The sequence below is a fragment of the Puntigrus tetrazona genome, chromosome 6 (genome assembly GCF_018831695.1).
Source record: "Puntigrus tetrazona isolate hp1 chromosome 6, ASM1883169v1, whole genome shotgun sequence".
Classification (NCBI taxonomy): domain Eukaryota; kingdom Metazoa; phylum Chordata; class Actinopteri; order Cypriniformes; family Cyprinidae; genus Puntigrus; species Puntigrus tetrazona.
In genome coordinates, this window is record NC_056704.1 from 7,310,236 (window position 1) to 7,330,690 (window position 20,455).

General features: G+C 37.7%; 2 protein-coding genes across 2 annotated transcripts in view; both read right to left on the bottom strand.

The window, feature by feature from the left end:
* The window catches only part of LOC122346787 (protein unc-80 homolog), a 39,935-nt gene extending 35,396 nt beyond the window's left edge, over positions 1-4,539 (bottom strand). The window contains 16 exon segments of the mRNA XM_043241644.1: positions 378-477; positions 479-506; positions 642-690; positions 693-709; positions 836-890; positions 892-959; positions 1,390-1,411; positions 1,413-1,567; positions 1,570-1,605; positions 1,608-1,673; positions 1,769-1,780; positions 1,783-1,818; positions 1,821-1,920; positions 3,652-3,699; positions 4,096-4,194; positions 4,486-4,539. Coding sequence (XP_043097579.1) covers positions 378-477; positions 479-506; positions 642-690; positions 693-709; positions 836-890; positions 892-959; positions 1,390-1,411; positions 1,413-1,567; positions 1,570-1,605; positions 1,608-1,673; positions 1,769-1,780; positions 1,783-1,818; positions 1,821-1,920; positions 3,652-3,699; positions 4,096-4,194; positions 4,486-4,539 — 945 coding nt within the window.
* A 2,172-nt stretch (positions 4,540-6,711) lies between these two features.
* nomo (nodal modulator) lies at positions 6,712-19,330 on the bottom strand. Its single transcript, XM_043241290.1, is given in 54 exon segments — positions 6,712-6,741; positions 6,744-6,808; positions 6,811-6,844; positions 6,935-7,027; positions 7,472-7,524; positions 7,527-7,588; positions 7,715-7,812; positions 7,890-7,903; positions 7,906-7,999; positions 8,097-8,108; positions 8,110-8,182; positions 8,299-8,365; positions 8,368-8,409; positions 8,412-8,431; positions 8,917-8,991; positions 8,993-9,042; positions 9,290-9,351; positions 9,354-9,398; positions 9,506-9,535; positions 9,538-9,636; positions 9,857-9,899; positions 9,902-9,985; positions 9,988-10,019; positions 10,436-10,513; positions 10,672-10,751; positions 10,753-10,810; positions 10,813-10,874; positions 10,992-11,065; positions 11,067-11,088; positions 11,229-11,304; positions 11,388-11,462; positions 11,579-11,645; positions 11,647-11,717; positions 12,310-12,441; positions 12,530-12,708; positions 12,744-12,774; positions 12,777-12,838; positions 12,840-12,915; positions 13,038-13,109; positions 13,112-13,172; positions 13,174-13,196; positions 13,321-13,426; positions 13,578-13,667; positions 14,441-14,472; positions 14,475-14,577; positions 14,739-14,863; positions 14,866-14,890; positions 15,051-15,123; positions 15,455-15,561; positions 15,641-15,654; positions 15,657-15,740; positions 15,911-15,956; positions 18,653-18,742; positions 19,171-19,330. Coding segments are annotated over 54 exon segments (3,609 nt in total). The 5' UTR covers positions 19,309-19,330.
* Positions 19,331-20,455: the final 1,125 nt, after the last annotated feature.

Here is a 20,455-nt window from a genome sequence, read left to right on the forward strand (position 1 = left end):
CATATTAGAATGATTTCAAGGATCATGAAACTTAAATCAGTAGTAATGATGCTGAATATTTAATAAAATTGTGATCACAGGAATAATGTCTGCTTTTGCTGAATTGTGGACCAAATGAGTGCAGGCTTGGTGGGGCAGAAGAGACTTTTAATAACAAACAAAAAGTACTGTAAAAGTATTATTATTTCATGATAGCTATTGCATTAACTGATCAATGATTTATGCAAACTTATTATAAAATTGTGCCATTTTATGTCAGACCACAAGTCTTACTACGATTTCTTCCTATACTGACAAACGATGTTTTCCTCAATTCAAAAACAGATTGATAAACAGGATCGCGCTTCCATGCACCACCTGTATGTAGAAACACTCACTTCTTTTGGTTGTGAAAATCCTTTCTCAAAGGCTCAGGACCCTCCTTCTCCACAGAGCTGCCACTGGCGACAGCTCTGCCCTGTCACCGAGGGGGAGGAGGGAGTCTGGCTGGGCTGATTCACATACCACTGAAAGCCCAGATAGAGGAAATCACATGACTTCGCCGAACAATGATGTGTTAATGCGCTACGAGTAAATTAATATACGCCAGACTAATGAGCTAATAAGGTCGTGCAGCTGCAAATCACAGTCTGAATACTCACTGCAGGGCAATGGGTTACTGGTATCAAGGAGACTACACTGGTTATTCACACTGGAGAGTTCCTCTTAGCTGTGGAGAATATAGCAGAGATAGCTGAATGTATCTGCACATAAAAGATAGATTTGTGTTTGGGTTTAACGTTGGTAAACACAGCACAATTAAATAGAGATAGAGATAGAATGACAGAAATCTGACCTGTAAATAAATGTTACGCCATGGGTTTGGATAAGGAAGAAAAAGCAGGAACATCAAGGATTTGCAAGTTCTAACATTATTACAACAACAAGTCCACCAGCCAGCTGAAAGGTGAGGTTCGACTCTGCCAAATGCAAAATTATAGATCATTTTTTGCAGATTAAGCAATTAATAAATTAGTATTTACAAAATGAAAACAAAGAAAATGTATATAGTTAGTATATTACACTATAATAATTACAATATGCTTTATTTTAAATTCATATTTTAAAAAAGAATTAACATTTACAACAAGTTGAAATTAAACTAGCTGTACATTGATGTTCAACAGGCTGTAATGAAACTCACTTGCCAACTCTCATTTCTAGTGAAAATCAAATGACAAATCATGAAAACTGGCATTAAAATTAACGCACAATAACACTGATGTACAATTCTTAAGATGGCAAAGCAGGAACTTCCATGAACCTCTCAAACTGGCCTTGTGCCAGAATAGTTGAAGAAAAAATATATATATATATATACATATATATATTAACAGAAAAAGCTCCAACCTTTGATCCGGTTAATGAGGGGGCGCTAAGAGAAACACAAAGAGCTCCAGCACAGGCTAAATGCCCTGTGGTAGAGTTTGAATGGCATATTCATTTTCTTCGGTTGTGCTGCCATTGCGTCTGTGAGACCCCTGGTTGGGCTGAAGGTAGGCACTACTGCTACCACTGCTGCCCCCGACCACCGTCCCAGGCCAGGCTCCTGGTGGCACTGGGTCGCTCCAGAAGCATCCAGTGCAGAGTATGAAGGAGTTTAGTTTCAGCCACCCCAAGTTTATCCTGGTGTCCTGGTGAAGAGATTGTGACATGCTGATCAATAAAATTAACTACAAAATGAATTCGCCCCAAACGCACCTAAGACATAGAAATGGCAGAGCCCTACCCAGCTTGTTATGTTCGAGAGAAGGATGGCAGTGCAGTGGAGAACATGAGCAGAGCGGCCTGGACCAGCTCCCAGCGAGATGCTCTGGATGGCTTCAGTGAGGGCTGAGAGAGGCCGCGGAGCTTGTTCCTCCACCAGCACCCGCCGAATGACTATATCGCAGGATAGCATGAGACGTGAATCCTCAAGAGCACTTACTCAATGGTTACTTTTTTGTTACAGTATTATTTAGATACAAGAAAGAAGCACTGTCAGTTATATGGCAATAATTAATACTAAACCAATAATAATAAAATAATAATAATAATTACTATTATTATTACTAACAGAACTGAATGATTTGTTTTTATTTCTTAATGGAAGAAAACTCTGTCAATGGAACAAAATATTCACAATTAAATTATGATTAACAGTCTTGAAAGACAGGGTTGTAAATACTTTATAAAAAGCAAATCCTTAGTTCACTACTTTAACCTCAGTTTAAAAACAAATAAAATAAAATAAACACTTAAGGAAGATAAACACTGTATTATGTATTTTAACAGTAAACTGCTGTAAGAGTACTCAAGTAAAATCTGGTAATTGAGGAATGGTGTAATGCTCCTCATTATGTAGAAAATTGGAATAAATGTAACAACATTTTTAAAGTAATATAACTTCACAAAAATACTATAAATTTAATTTTGAAATTAAAAAGGTATATAAATTTACAGTAAAAATTGTTTTTCTTAGCTCTTTTCTTACCAGCTACAAAGACATTGCTTCATGTCCTATGTAATGTATGTCGTCACACATGATGTACTACCATTATGCCATTTTTGTATTTATGTCTATAGAGGCTTACAGTATTAGGCCTACAAATGTAAATTAGTTGATTTTATATATATATATATATATATATATATATATATATATATATATATATATATATATATATGTGTGTGTGTGTGTGTGTGTGTGTGTGTGTGGCTTTTTCTTTTTTTTTGTTTGCCTGAATATTAGCACAAAATATGTCCAGCAATGAAACGGTTATTAGTAAAAAAATATTATATATATATATATATATATATATATATATATATATATATATATATATATATATATATATATTTTTTTTTTTTTTTTTTTTTTTTTTTTTCTCAATTGTAAATGTTACAGGAATGATAACGGATTGTATTTAACACCCTATTATGTTTCTTTCAAACTAATTACTTTATAGGAAATCTATAATGCTTCTTGTATACTCTACAAAATGGATAAAATTATGAAAATGTTGGTTTTATTAACACTTAATACTCATCTTATATCAAAGCATGGTTGTTTCTTAAGCAGTGACACCACAAGATTTAGTGTTCCAATGACGTATCAGAATATTTAAATCTGACTCTTTATATTCTCACTGCTATTTGTTTTAGTACAGTAATTGTTCGATTCAGTGTATTTAACACTTATAACGACTACAAATTCAGGTGTTCTTCAACACGGTCGGATCTTTTCACTCCGTCGGCTAAATATTTATATAATATTTCATTATGATACATTATATTTCCTGCGGCATTGTAGGTCATGTGTGAAAGTGCAATCCTCTGCTTATACGAGCGTTTTGAAACGTTAAAAAAGTGGGGCGTTTTAGCAGCTCAGCAAACACAAATGTAGTTTCATGTATACAAGTAATACAAGGTTTTATTTTTTTATGCACTCTCGTTTAGTCCCGCTTCTCAAGAATGACTGAGCTATTTGTGCGGTATTTGAATAGGACGGTGTATTAAGCTTAAATCAGTTAACACTAGCTAGCATATGTGTATTTAGGCTTCTAGCCTGTGAGATGGAGGAAAGATCATTCACAGGTGAAGGTGTTCGCTTCTGATTATTAACACACTCACCACACAGGAGGCTTCTGTACTGCTTCCTAACTTCGGCCGCAAAACGCGCTGTAAAAGACACATTTTCATTTAGTTTCTGCATCATAAACTGTATGAAATAATAAAGCCGCACTCGAGCTGGCAAGGACACCCGGTTTTTCAACCCAAACTGAACCGCGGCGAGCTCCGGCTGAGGACCCGACAGCACGATTTGCTCTCCGAAGGGGAAACATCTCCGGTGCAATATCCCGCGAATTTGTTCAGGGTTTCATGGTCAAACACAGAAGGTGCGGCGGTGTGTGAAAAGATGACGCACGAGACACCAGCGCGACAGAAATCCACACTCAGAGACCGGTACGAGGGGACGCATACGAATACCGAGAGGCACGCCGTTTGCGGAGCCATCTACGAGGGAAACCGACTAATCACTCGCAGAAACACCTGTTATGCCACGACTAAAATCACTGACCTGGTCTGTCTCCATAGGAAGGTCTGATCGGAAACGGATCCCCGGCAGTTTTCCTGGTCGCCGTCATCCAGGCTCTTTCTTTCACCATTTTTGACCTGCTGGATTCAAGGGTGCAGGCGGGCTGCTCAGAGACGGATTTGATTCACGGCATCACTGATGTTTTACATCGGAGCGTAAAATGGCTGCAGGTGTTGACTTGTGTCGACACCAATTCCCGTGGAGCGGGAAGGAGAGATCGGACGCACTTGTCAATTAAGACGCGCTGACCACCGGCTTCAAGAGACGGATTCAAATACGTAATCAATGAGATGGAGCGACGGACCACCTCCGGGTCTTAAAGATTCGGAAACATTTCAGCGTAACCGTTCATACTGCATCATTAGTACCCGAAGCGGTGGCGATTCAGCCCTCAAAATCTCCGCTACTACGAGCGCTGCCATAGTAATAATACATAAATCAAATATAAGACGACAGGAACCATGTAAGAAGTTCCCAGTTTCTTTCTTTTTGATAACAGTGCTGTAGAACACCAAACTAAAGTTCAGAAATAATAACAATAACTGTAGTAGTAGTAGTAGTAGTAGTAATAATAACTATAGCAATTAATTACCATAAGGATACAGGCTATTATTCATGCAGAACAAAAGTGCCAATAAAAGCACAAGTGAATTGTAAATGCACAGTTATTTGTATTCATACTGCGATAAATATAAAGGTAAAATGAAGGTAACGCTTTATTTTCAAAGCGTTCTTATTCACGTTACGTGTACTTTTATAACAACAACAAAAACCTTTACTGCATTATTATATGCAAGTAACCCTATGCCACACCGTGACCATATGATACTAATGTTACTATTACTCAGAACTAACATGTATAATTACACTGTAACAAGGATCCCTTAAAATAAGGTGTAACCTAAAGAAACATGAGCCTTTCATTGTGTGTATGACATGTGTGTGTATATATATATATATATATATATATATATATATATATATATATATATATATATATATATATATATATATATATATATAAAGTTTTTATACACAAGTATAATACACATAGCCTATACATGTTTCATAAACTGCAGTTCAGAAGAAGTTAACCAATAACACATAATCCCTATTTAATAATACATCAGACAAGAATAAAACTTTGTGTTCATGTTGTAAACATAAACATAAACGGTTTTCCCATATACACATCACCGGCCAGATGGGAATGGCTATTTTTCCCTGTAATCCCTGATTTCCGTCAACATTTCAGGCTGATTAGTTGGAGATACTTTGATCTATCCTATTTCCTAAGAAAACCAAAATAGATCATATATAACTTTTACTATTATATAGCATAATTTACATGCATTTTCTTTTTACTGTTATTTTTATGAATTTATATTACAAGTATTGTCTGTATAAATGATGTATAATATTTAATCTAGTATGACATTACAAAAATACATTTAAAATATTTCAAATGTTCTTAAATCTCAGATACATGAGATGACTTTATCTAAACAACAAATGTCCATAACACAATAGAATAATTTCCAAAACACTTTATTATTTGTTTTTCCTCTAACCACAGATTTTATCAAATGATGATCATATATGAGCGCATGATGGAATGAATATGTACTGAACCCATCAAATGGTAGCAGCAAGTCATTTTACCTTTAAGGAACTAGAAACACTTGAAACATTTTTTTAAGGTTTTAGTTGTTTTTGTAGCATTTCAGGAGTAACAAAATCATATAAAATGAATTTAGTGGGTCAAATGTTTGATTAATCTCTATATTTTAAAATGTAGGAGTGCTTAAGTTTTGCAAATTACAACTTAGATCTACAAATTCTAGTAGTTTTATAAAAAACAAAACAAAAATCTGAACTGATATTAATTGAGGTGGTTCAATAAAATCTAGTCATTCAGGCTACTAATCAATTACTTGAGTTAATACTCTTCATACTACTGATAATTAAAAACAAACAAAAAAACTCACACATTTGAGAGTTTCTTAAATCAATACCATCCTCCTGAGCAGTCTCTCCCAAACACCAAATATTAGTGCTGCTCAAGCGATTAACTGTTCCCAAAATTTAAGTTTTTGTTTACATAATATATTTGTGTACTGTAGATATTTATTATGTATATATAAAGACACTCACAAGCAGCATATACATGTATCTACATGTGTTCACGATACATTTATATAAATGATATCATATGTAAATATATAAATGCATGTATGTGTATTTGTATATACATAATATCCATAATACACACACACATAGATAATGTAAACAGAAACTTCTCTTAGAAAGCGTTAATCATTTTGCTTGCACTAATAAATACAATCTCAAGACATATTCACATGCTAAGGACTACCAAAATATAAGGATCTGTGCAGCCCAGGACACCACAGTAAAAAAAAAAAAAAAAAAAAAAAAGCAATAGGTCTTCTGAGATTCAGCAAGAATAAATATGTCCAAAAATATACACTGTTTTTATGATAGAATTTTTCCGATCAGACCGACCATGGTCTTATGTGTGTCTGACACTGGGTAACGCTTGTGAGATCTGAATGCAGTAACTGGCAGCCCTCATCTCATGTACGTCTTGTTTTTGGCCTTTTTTGATTGGCGTTTGGCTTCTGTCCACTGAGATTCCTTCCCCGCCGGCCTGAGCAAGTCCTCGAACTCCTGGATCTGGCTGACCAGCTGCAGAAGCAGTGGGATCACCTGGGAACAACACTGTATTGTCATCTACACAGCGCCATTAGGCTTTGGTAGAAAGTCAATGCTTGATTCTGAAAGAAAAGAAATCGGTACCCGCTCGTGATTATAGGCGGCAAGCAATAGAAGTAATGTGGCGGTAGAGGCGATAGAAAGATCCTGGGCAACATCCTGATCTGGTATTTTCCTCTGGAAAAGACAAACAAATTGTTATCCTGGATTGAATCTAAGAACTAAGGATTTAAAAGACAATAACTAATATATTCACTATCGACAATAAACTAAATTGAACTGGATGATGACTGTTGGCTTGTGCATGTAGAGCTGCTTTAAGCGCCAGAATAGAACTTGCTTAATAATTGATGAACTCGGCACCACTGGCGCTGTTGAAATGAATCACCACCGAACTGATTTGAGCTGAATAGCATCACCACTGTTTTCTGATATGCTTACAGCTGTTCATTTATTTATTCATGCGCGTGTCGTTACAATCTATATTGTACCAAGTACTATACAAATGTATGTAACTTTAGAGAAGAGTTTAAACTCTGCACAACTTTTAAATGCGCAGCGGACGAGATGATCCATTAGCACAGATTTTGACCACTGGATGTAAAAAAAGGATTTATTTACCTTGGGGTTAAAGGTTAGTGTTACATGTTTGTGGTAAGCAGAAGGCGTGACAGGACTTGTGGGAGTTTGAAGTCATACTGGGAGCGAGAGAGTGGCGTGTGTAGCATCAAGACATAGCTCAAAAAAAGACAAGAAGATGCCTCAACCAACCCATTCTTCAGATTAAATCAAAGTATGGGCATTAATAAATAGGAATACAGTTAAACATAAAAATAGGGAGTCGTTTAGAGGAACAAAGAGTACCTCTCCATCACGTGGCAGGAAAAGTGGAAGAACAAGGGACTGGCCAAGAGACACGCTCTGGAAGGGATTGTGAGGTTGTCACTCTTGTAGAGCTTCACCTTTAGAGAGGAGGGACAAGCGGTGGCTTCAACACACGTAATCAAATGAGTGAAGCGTTTTAAATCAGAGCACCTACCCAGAGAGTCGGAGATGCTCAGGAGAAGTGATGACATTTCCACTCAGGTCAAACTGGTTGATCTGTCTGAAGGCGATTATGTTTACTCCTTCAATATCGGTGTTTCCCACCTAAAACCAGCGCAAAAATAAAAACATTAAATGGAAACTTTAAACAAAATGTGTTAAAAAAAAAAAAAAAAAAAAAAAAAAAAGAGAAAACACTCACGTCAATGGTTTGTGTGGCGGTAAGCTCTCTCGATGTGATCGTTTCCTTCTCCTCTCAGCTGAATGTTGTAGTTACAGGCTGGCAGACATTGACATGGAAGAAACACAGGCTTTGTTGAGAATCGTAAAATGTGTGTTCTTGTGAAATTTTAATCAGTCTTTACGGCTTTTCTAAACATCTTTCTCCAGTAGTCTTACCCATGAAGCCTCTGAGTCTAAAGCGTCCCTCTTCATCAGTGACCGTGTCCTCACTGTACATGCCACACTCTTCCTGCCCACTGCCTCCTGGCGACCCCTGCTCGCATCGCCTCCTATGACTGCACTGTTCCATAGCAGCTGAGACCGTCAATAAGAAGAAGAAATAAATAAATGATTCCTGAAAGATTGTGTGGCGCTTGAGGTGTTCTGATACGCGTATTCGTGTTGAACCATTTAGTATGAGGTTTGGTATACATTACACAATCGACGATTATTGGAATAAGCCGATTACATTTGAGGAAAAAGAGCTTCAGTTGTTTGAAATATAATGTTCTCAAGTGTCATTGTGCTCCAAACAAGACAACCCAATCAACATGACAAGCGTGCTGCCTGCTCAGAAAGTGTCAAAAGTAAGGCAATAATTAAGCATTTGGCATTTCCAGTTAATTTAAGGCTGTTACATAGTTTTTTATTAGGCCTATTATTATTATCATAAAAATAGGAATAAATGAAATTTCATTTCTTTTGATCAATTTGTGCACTTGGTGTACATACTGTATACATATAATATAACTGGAAAACTAAGCATTTTAACAGGCAGTGCTTATATTAACATTGCTGACCTATAAGCTGTTTTGAAGCCAGCGATGGGAATATGGAGGACCTGTCCTTCTTCTACTGTAATCATTTGTGCTGAGGCTCCAGCGGAACTCCTTCATCATGGGCTTGAAATAGTACTGGCCAGGACTCTGCGATAAGAGATGGAGAAATGAGAGACAACTTCTACTTCATTTAAAACAATGCGTTCTGCTTGTACTCATACGTATGCACTGTTTTTATAACAGGTAAACATTTAAAATGAGAGTTTACGTTGTATGGGCAAAGAACAAAGTCAAAGGTTTTGCAACAGCACAAGGTGGATCATTACAGAAGAACGAATGTGTTTAACTCATCAGAAGATGACCATAGCGACTAAGGGGGCTGAGAAGACTGTACCAGGTTGTTGAAGGTGAGAAGGCCAGTGTCTTGAGTGAGCATGTTTGAGCGGAAGTGGCCCCACTGAGAGACAGCAGAACCCCAGAGAGAGGACACATCCATCTGCTGCCTTTATCTGAGGGCAAGAGACAAAATGCAAACCAAATGTACCGTTTGATTGATAAAAGGAAAACACTTGTGAAAGTTCAAGGTGATGAGAAGCCATTAATGCAACACTGACCTCAAAAGTGACTCCTGCGAGGGCAACGCCTTGAAGTCTCCTGTGCTTCCCTCCACTGCAGTCAGGACAAAGCCCTCTTTACTGGCACTGATGTCATACAGAGAGTCACTATGTAGGGTCCACACTGGTTTCAAAGGAAAAAGCAATACATTCATTTATTTGTTTAGAATGTTTTAGTGGATTTAAGATTTCAGCTAATGACTACACTTTATTTCCAAATAGGCCAACAGTCATTCACGTTTGCATATTTATAAACCATGCTTTTAAGCTAATATGCATTATTAAATACGCAGTTATGAGAGAGGTGTTAAATAAATGAACGCGGTATGTTTGTGATTCAGTGAGATACCTGTAGGTTCCGGCTTCATCGGTGAGGACTGTAATGAGAGGGAGTTTGCGGCTCCTTTCTCCTTAATGGAGATTTCCACACCCTCCAGTGTAGGTGACACACTCCCCGTGAGGAACAGTCCTGCTGCGTGCCTGCGATCTCCACCATCTGACCGGGCAGTTCTCTGTTAAATAAGGTCAATCATTGTGTATCAGTTTCAAATATAAACTGAAGTAAAACTGAAAACCCCATTTTCTGACTGATGCTAGCGACTCCTTTCAAGAAGTCATTATAGTTAAAGATAAGCGGACGTCTGGTGCATTCAAGTTACAAATGGCAGCACCTGGTCTTATTGTAGAAATGAGGTGGATACTTTGCCTGGGAGTGTCTATGGCTTTGCATTGTTTCAGACTTCAAGAGTTAATTCTACCTAGTATTCATATATTTACATATTACTATGGATTGCCGTATGATGCTTGACAAATATTTATTGCATACTTTGTGTGAACAGAAGTTGTTAGTAATTTGTTCCATAATTATCGTGAGGTCCTAGACAGAACATGCATCTATTAGTAAAAATAAAATAATTGCCTCTAACCTCCAGTGATTGTAGCCTCTACTTCAGGAGGGTAAAACAGAAATTCTTTGGATGAAGGTGTGACTGTGATCTTCTCCCAGCCCTAAAATAACCAACAGAGATATAAAACGAGGACCATGAAATTTGTAACTGATAGGAGAAGACAACGTTATATATGTTCTTAGAAACAAATATTGTGAAATCTTGTTCAAACACAAACACGAGAGCAAAAACGCTAGCAAACATTCTCCAAAAATCATACCGTGCCCAGTATGAGAATTCATAGTGGAAAGGCTCATGGAGTTCATCCGGTTTCTCTTCCACAGGGGGCTGTTCTGTCTCCTCTTTCTTCCCTCTCCTTCTTACGGGAAGCTATTTCCAGAAGCTGCTGCTCCATCGCTGCTCCTCATTTGAGCGCAGGGGCCCCAGAACCAAAGCAGGCTCACTCTCAATGGAAGATCTGCCCAAATGAAACAAAACCACCAGGTGTATTGAAATCAACAGCCAGGACTCAAAACAAACAAGATATATTTAACATTTTGAGAGACACATAATGCCAGTGCTTTGCCTCACTCACTTGATGGTGACAGTGACATCCAGCATCTTATCAGTGGTGATAAGTCCTGTCATGTGGTGTCTCACAGCAGTTAGAGGTTAAGATGCTTGGGGCAGACCTGTGGAACAAAGTTGAAAATCAACAAAGTGGATAAGACTTCATTTAATATTAACACAGCAAGCACATACTGCGAAGCAGTAAAGGTAGAAAGCTGTTGCGGCTACTTTAATTGGAATAAAATGTGCACCAGCCACATACGTGTTGTAGGTGTAGTAATCTTGTTCGAATTGGTGACAGGAGCGTGGAGTCACTTTATAAACACCTTCGATTAAAAAGAAATATGTTAAGATCTTTAAGCTTTGCCAGATGTAATTACCTTGCAAACTATAGGAAAGGCTGAGCTCACCCGGCGGACAGGCAGAAAGCGATTGACTCCTTTGGACAGATTGTAAATGCCAACGTTCTCTGGTGAGCTGCCATCTTCAGAAAAATTCCTAAGATTATCGAAAAGTAGCATCACCATCAGCATTACCATTTTAGACTTGGAACAGCTGATTATGGCAACTATTCGATCAGTCATCTTTAAGTATTGAATGTTTCGGTCCTCACCAGGGTTATAGCATGGGACAGTGAGCAGCGAAGCAAGTATCCAGTTTGTCTGAACTCCACTCCCTCTCGCATTTGAGTCAAGTACATCGATCTCTACTGACTTCTGCTTCCAGCACCACTCCTCTTGGGTGATAGACACTGTGATGTGCAGAGCTTGTTAATTTTCTTGGTAAAAAAACCCTTTTCTCATGAATTTAAGTTTTACACTGCTGAAATCCTGCACAGTTTAGCTCAGTATGTTTAGTTTATGAAATACAGCAATTCAATAAACTTTCAAAAAGTATAACAAATTATAATAAAGTAAGACGAAAACCTATATTAATTTATCGTTCAGATATCTTTCAAGTTATAAATACAGAAAACATTGTACTACAAAATTCAAATAAAATTATTTTTATATTTTGTTAATATAAGACCAAAACCAAATGCTGGCAATTTTTTTACTACCGTTCAAAGGTTTGCTGATGATATGTTTTGCCAATGTTTTATATGTTTTTCAGTATTTAGTGCAACACAATCCTTCAGAAATTGATTTTGTGCTCAAACAACATCTCTGACTGTTAGCACAGTTGAAAAGCGGTTGTGGTACTTAATTTTTATTTTTTTGCTGGATGCTTTTTAAAAAATCTTACTGACTAAAAACTTTTGCCTGATAGTATATCTATTTAATACCATTATGATAACCATCTCTATTGCTCATTAAAATCAAAAGCGTGTAAAGTGTGCTTACCTTTGTACTTTCCGGGTAACACGTTATTGAAAGTGAAGCTGAGAGTTTCACTGCTGCCAGACAACTGGAGGTTTTGCCTGTCTCCTTGTCTGCTCACAGGCTGAAGGGTGACTGTCAGATCTCCACATGCCACTGATGGGACAATTCGATCCCAGTGAGGCAAAGGCAGAAAGCACACAATTGAATTTGACAGCGGACATGAAGAAAAAAAAACGCTTACCAAGACAGGACACAGAGCCAGAAACAGATGCTATGAACTGAGTGAAGACAAGGTCAGTAATAGGGACGATCCACAAGTGAGATATCGAGAAGTGCGGCTGAAGAGCAAGTCCAGCCTTCACATCACTTTCAGGAGGGTCACCTGTATAAAACAAAACATCTAAATGAATGTGCAAATCACTAACCAGTTAAATAACAGCATTAATTCTCATTACCTGAGCACGCTGTAGTCTCCTGGTTTAACAGAAAGCAGAACACTCCGTGGCTGTCACTTTCAACAGTACGGAAAAAGCCCTGATCCTGTCTCTGAGTCGAGACTAACTCTGTAGTGCCCAAGCTGTTTAACGGTTTCAGGAAGGCAGGTGACTGAGATGTGACCACACTGCGCTAAACCTGAAAGCGGCAGTGGAGCAGAGATTTCAAAATCGGACGTCTGAAGCTAGGCGACAGACACCTCAAGCCTTCGATTATCTTCTAAAAACAGCTTTCTGGGGAGAATTCTTGGCTACATACTCACCCTGCAGTGATGATGTCTGGCAGCTGAGGGGTGCTGGGAGCAATCTTCACAGTGACTGGCTCAAGAACATCAGCTCCTTGTGCGTGTTAATAGTATAAGTGCCTGTGGTCATATTTTCCAATCTGAGCAGAACCATCGTCTTTAGTTTCCACTGTGAAAAAGATCAAGGAGGAGGCAAAATGTGTTAATTTAGCATAAACTTATTAATTAAGCATGAATTGTGGAGTAATTTGTACATGCCTAATGATGTTAAATTCAAGTGTATCATCACTTACCTGTAATTTGGTTGTTAAGTGTTACTACAGCATCTGCGACACCTTCTCCATTGGGGCTATTCAGAACTCTGCCCATCACAGAGAATCCCATGACACGAAATATTGGCTGAGAGACAATAAAGAGAATAGTTTAGGCTGCTGGCGAGACCAGCCGTTTAAAATTCCCAAAATGAATACGGTCCAACCCAAATTGTCAATTAAGGTGTTGGGTCATGTCTCCAAATCTGTGAGGACAGGTCAGAAATTGAGAAGCTCACCTCCAACGTTAAACTGCTGTGTTCTACTTTGAAATCCATGCGAGAAGGAGCAACATCGAATGTGATTCTCTCCCCTCTGTAATATGGGACCTACAATTCAAGAAGAGACAAGCTAAAAAAGACTCATAAAGAGATAAATGAAGCGTAGATATAAATTAAAGTAGAACCAGAAAGTAATGAAATACAGGCATATCAGAAAGTTGTACAGCCATATCAGATTTGTCAACAAAATATGTATATCGCCAACAAAAATGGACAGTTAATTGCAATAATCAGTAGAAATTTGCATGCAAGACAAGAACTAATATAACCATAACTCCATATTGGATTTGATGGGGCCTAAAAGCTGCACCTGACTGTATGGATTATACTGCAGCTTGCCAAAACAGCAGCATTAGAAGGTCTTATTAATTTGGAACATATTTTAATAGGCAGTCAAAACTTATATCTCGCCAAGTCCTTGGATCCTTTAAAACTCTTTAAGAACTTTAAAAATCAATTCTTAACTGAAAGGCCAAACCATGAAAATGATATAAAACTGATATAATGACACCTCCTTTTCTCCACCTGAAGTATTCGGTTGAATTTTTGCATCATGTGTGGTTTATCAATATATAAGCCAGATTTCAATAGTTTCAATCAAGGAGAGAAAATAAAAGCATGAATGAATCATTTTAATTAAATTAACTATTTCAGAAATTTATTTAAAATGTCCAAAGTGCAAAAGAAAGCTATAATTTGAACCAACAATAAGCATGCTCTTCTCACAATAAGAAACCATGTATTATTTCTTTGTCAATTCTATATATAATGTTAGTACACGTGAACAAATAATATAAAGGTTGGTGACAGTACATCCTTACCACTGTATATTCGCCACTGGGAAGGCAGGGAATGAGAAAGTACCATCCTCACGAGACTGGGAACTGCACAAAAACACAAGCGCGGTCACTATGACTACAGCTCCATCCACAGGGGCCACACTGCAGCCACTGATATCCTAAATAAATAATGCATTTGTTTAAAGTCTACTGGATAACAGATGACGAATCTGTGCACATTTATAAATATCATCAAATTACACAAATGGCATTCATCCAAAGCTATTTTGTGCGGATCACGTGTTTGTGGTCGGGCTATGGATCTAATAAAACCTTTTACCTCCTGTGTTACGCTGGCAGAGTAAAGGAGGAAGCCGACTCCTTTCATGGGTTCACTGTCACTCTGCACCTCTCCAGAGACATCGTAACCCTTTACCACAAGAGGAGCTGCGGGGGGCGTTTTTCGTTTGACACAACCACAGCAGTTGAGCTCTGTGAGGGAATTAAAATAAGTGAACCAAGTTTACATTTACATTTAAATGAGATGATTTTTATATGTGAACTAGCAAAAGTGTAGTGGCATGAAAATCCTTCTTCTTGAGTGTTGACACATTCGTCACTGAGAAATATGTTTTGTTTGTACTATATACACCTGCTCAAGGGTCCATGAGGCGTGAGTGGCGGTGATGTCATAACTTCCCGGAAGCACCTTGAGGAAAGTATACCTGCGAACAAGCAACATAAACAAGGGTGCATTTCACGGTGTGGTATTAATGGAGAATTAATATTACTTTGAAATAATCGTTAAAGAGAGAGTCTGGGGTTTTACAACCAAAAGCGACACAATCGTTGGTATGGTATCTTCTCAGAATTTTATTTTCTGAACTGTTTATTTCAAGTTGTGTTGCAGTAAAGGGTTTCTATTACATATTTCAGTAAGAGACATAACACCGGGGATCCTTTAAGAACCTGAGAATTTGGCGTGACCAATAAAGATGTCGAAGAAATTTTGCATGCCACGAATTCTAGTTTGCCCACTAGGCGATATCTACTCACTGGCCTCCAGCTTGTGTGAGGACACTTTGAAGGACATCAGCTTCTCCTGCTTTTCTCAAACTTACTTCAACCCCTGCAGGTCCCAACAAATGCCCTTTACTTAATATCTAAAGCGAAAAAGAAATTAGTTTTGTTTTTAACCTTACAAAAGATCTGTATTACAAAGTGGGTAAATGTTCAACTTACAGTTCCGAGGACCGAAAACCGGTAAAAACAAAGTTGATATCTTGTTCTTTAGTGCAGATGTCTGTAATTCCATCCACATGCAGGTCCACAGTTGTTGGCTCTGCATTCAGACAAATTATAACACAATACATGGCGTGAAAAGTGAGTCCACCTCAGTGAACCCTGGACTGATCAAGAGCAGATTACAGTATACAAGAACACTGAAATTGAATTATTCACGATTTTATCGTATAATATAACCACCACTTGATATGTGAAATCATTCCTTACAAAAGCTCCATCCTGATGGTGGTTCTATCTTTATAACAAAATCACCCTGTAAAAGATTGTAATCCGTATTAACACAAACAAATACAAAACCCACCAGATCAAATATTGCGAAAAGCAGGACTCGCTAATTTCATATTTTATATTTAAATTTTCATTTTATATACAGGCACGTGGACAAAATTGTTGGTACCCTTCGGTCAATGAAAGAAAAAGTCACAATGGTCACAGAAATAACTGTTATCTGACAAAAGTAATAATAAATAAAAATTCTATAAATGTTAACCAATGAAAGTCAGACATTGTTTTTCAACCATGCTTCAACAGAATTATTTAAAAAAATAAACTCACGAAACAGGCATGGACAAAAATGATGGTACCCCTAGAAAACACTGAAAATAATGTGACCAAAGGGACATGTTAATTCAAAGGTGTGTCCACTAATTAGCATCACAGGTGTCTACAACCTTGTAATCAGCCATTGGGCCTATATATATGGCTCCAGGTAATCACTGTGTTGTTTGGTGATATGGTGTGTACCACACTCGACATGGACCAGAGGAAGCAAAGGAAAGAGTTGTCTCAAGAGATCAGAAAGAAAATTATAGACAAGCATGTTAAAGGTAAAGGCTATAAGACCATCTCCAAGCAACTAGATGTTCCTGTGACTACAGTTGCACATATTATTCAGAAGTTTAAGATCCATGGGACTGTAGCCAACCTCCTGGGCGTGGCGCGGGAGGAAAATTGATGACAAATCTAAGAGAGCGGATAATCCGAATGGTAACAAAAAGAGCCTAGAAAGACTTCTAAAGAGATTCAAGGTGAACTTCATGCTCAAGGAACATCAGTGTCAGATCGCACCATCCGTCGTTGTTTGAGCCAAAGTGGACTACATGGGAGGCGACCAAGGAGGACACCATTGTTGAAAGCGAATCATAAAAAGCAAGACTGGAATATGCCAAACTACATGTTGACAAGCCACAAAGCTTCTGGGAGAATGTCCTGTGGACAGATGAGACAAAATCGAAGTTTTGCCAAGGCACATCAGCTGTATGTTCACAGACGAAAAAATGAAGCATATCAAGAAAAGAACACTGTCCCTACTGTGAAACATGGAGGAGGCTCTGTTATGTTCTGGGGCTGCTTTGCTGCGTCTGGCACAGGGTGTCTTGAATCTGTGCAGGGTACAATGAAATCTCAAGACTATCAAGGAATTCTAGAGAGAAATGTACTAGCCAGTGTCAGAAAGCTTGGTCTCAGTGCAGGTCATGGGTCTTGCAACAGGACAATGACCCAAAACACACCGCTAAAAACACCCAAGAATGGCTAAGAGGAAAAAATTGGACTATTGTAAAGTGGCCTTCTATGAGCCCTGACCTCAATCCTATTGAGCATCTTTGGAAGGAGCTGAAACATGCAGTCTGGAAAAGGCACCCTTCAAACCGGACACAACTGGAGCAGTTTGCTCATGAGAGTGGGCCAAAATACCTGCTGAGAGGTGCAGAAGTCTCATTGACAGTTACAGGAAGCGTTTGATTGCAGTGATTGCCTCAAAAGGTTGCGCAACAAAATATTAAGTTAGGGTACCATCATTTTTGTCAGGTCTGTTTCATGAGTTTATTTTTTTAATAATTCTGTTGAAGCATGGTTGAAAAACAATGTCTGACTTTCATTGGTTAACATTTATAGAATTTTATTTATTATTACTTTTGTCAGATTAAAGTTATTTCTGTGACCATTGTGAGTTTTTCTTTCATTGACCAAAGGGTACCAACAATTTTGTCCACGTCTGTATATATCAGACATTGTGACACTCTTCAAAGTGACTGAGCCTGGAAAGCGCCTCTCTGATTAAGGTGAAGCTGCTGGTGTAAGGATGAAACACTGCATCGCAAGAGCCTGATAGGCTGTCCCAGTCCACTTAACTCTGGTTCCAGTTAAAAATAGACAGACATGTCAAAGATGAATTTTGCCCCAATTTACACCATCAGATAAAGCTTGCAGCAATTTGCAAGTAATATGCCAATACATGATTAGTTTAAACTCCCCAGGAAATCTACAAAATTCGCAGATTAGGGTTGTACAATATATAAAATGTCATAATACATCGAACTAAGGGTTGTGATTTGTATTACACTTTCTTTTAATAGAGAAATCAATAAAAGTTTGTGTAGATAAAAATACAAACATTGTATTTCACATGTTTTTATAGTATTTAATTAGTGCACTGTTTGCAGCCCTTGGATAGACTGGATAAATGTGTTTTGTCAGTTACGTATAGAACATAAAACCATGCCTTTATCAGATTAATTCATTTATTAAAGAAAGGATTATCAAAATGCTTTTGGTTGCAATCACTCTAGCCTTTGTATATGCGGTAATGGCTACATTTAAGAATAATTTGAAACAATTATAAATAAGTCATACGGAAAAGGAAGTGGAAGGTATGGAAGTGTGTTCTGTACTGTTTGATTAGCAATAATGTAAGATTATACTTCATTCAGAAAATAATTTTTACTTGGCTCTTTGCCCACAATAGAAAACATTCATTTTGAATGCATTATTATATCATTGCTTAATAAATATATATATATATACACACATATACACACTGTAGCCCTACCATAAGTAAAGCTACCTTAATGTGTGGTGAAAGGTCTTCCTAGAAAGACACAAATTGCACTAAACATTGTAAAATGACCTTGGATGTGTGACAGCCCATTCATTCCTGAATTACAGTACCTTGTCATAGAGAGGGATCATGAAGTAACCATTGATTGGTGCACAGTCAGTCTGATATTTCAGAGAGCCCTGTTTAGTGTAAAGTTTGATCTGTAAAGAAGAACAAACACATACTACACGTTGGTCATCATTAACACACTTTAAACTGACCTTATAAAAAGACAAAGGAAATGCGTAAAAATACCACGAACTAAATGGACTGCCCGTCTAACTGTATGCCATTTATTTAAAAGTTCCAGTGAACACTTTGAGCGAGGCAATGCTAATTAACAATATTAAGCATGCTTGGTCAAATCGTGTGTTTTGCTGACAATGCTTGACAGTTGGTTAGGAAGCTGTCATGCAACCTGCTACATTCACGACGGACGGATCACCAGATTATGCGATCTACAACCTATAAGCGTAACTGTTTAGGACAGCAGATGATATATATATCGGAGCATCGGTTCAGTTCCGGAACGTCATGCGCTAGCTAGCCAGCTAATCATTTTTAAACCAGAACTCTGAAGTCTTCTTACCTCAATGACAGAGTAGTTAATTTCCACATCTGACTTAACAAAGCCCCCGCAGCCTACCAAAATATCATCAGTACCATTCACAAATGTCACGTACAGGAAAGATAAAATAAGAATCGTTAGCTCCTTAATTCCACCCATCGTGCAGCGCTGGTGAAGCGTACTGACGTACGCCGCACATGGTTCAGATGACTTCAGCCAATCACTTTAATGGCAAATCTTTTTTGCCTCAATCCTATTGGTCAGTCACGACGGGTGTCTATATTAGTTGTTTTCATTGGCTGTTCAAGGCGTGCAACTCGAAAACCTGTAAATCAAGGTTAATTAAACTTTAATTTTCTTTGCTTTGTTTGAAGCGTAATTGGATTATTATATATCTCTGCAATTGCAAGAAAGCAGCGTGCCGAGCTAATATATCCACATGCTAATACAAACATTAACAATAGGTGGTGCAATTGGGTTTATAACAGACCAGATAAAGAGATAGAGAGAGAGAGACTCGGCATTAGCACATGACTTATAGATATAGATATAGACCATAGATATAAATACATGTTTATGAGTACGACTTTTGTACTACAAGACAAAGTAAAGACGAATAAGAGGAAAACATTTTCTGGCGGGCAAACATATTAGGAAATGGTTTGCAAAATACACATAGAAAATATTTTGGAGAATGTCTGTATGAAATATCCCCACAAGCAGGAGTTAATTAAATCTTTAAAAAGACAGAAGGTATGATTTAATTTTAATTAGAATTTAAATACTTTCACCCCGACATATTGTGCAGTGTGGCTGCTGACATTACTCAACTTTGCAAAAGAAAAAAATAATGATGTATGGGTAAGTGTATGTAAAATCATGTATGGGTTTTTGTTTTATATTCATTGCAAAAACAATTTCTGAATATCAGCACAAGTGCGCTAGCACTAACGTGCAGAAACAACAAAGCGTTCTGTTCCTTGCATTAATCTGATGTTGAAAGAATCGAGTGATCCGATGATTCAGCCGTGCTTTCAGAGGAGCGCAGTCATTCTCCCGAAATACGACCCAAAACTACTAATATCGCATACTCACAGTTTTATTACCATTTATTTATCCACGACAGACCTAAACCAGCAAAAAATGCCCAGAATTCCTTTTTTTTAAATAAGCCATTTTTATATGAAATAAAACCCTTTAAAAATTGGACAAATGTTGCAATTGTAGAATTCGACCACTGCCCACAAAGACAATAAAGGATATTTTTGGACAGAAATGTGCGGACCTGTCCCCATGAGTGCATTTA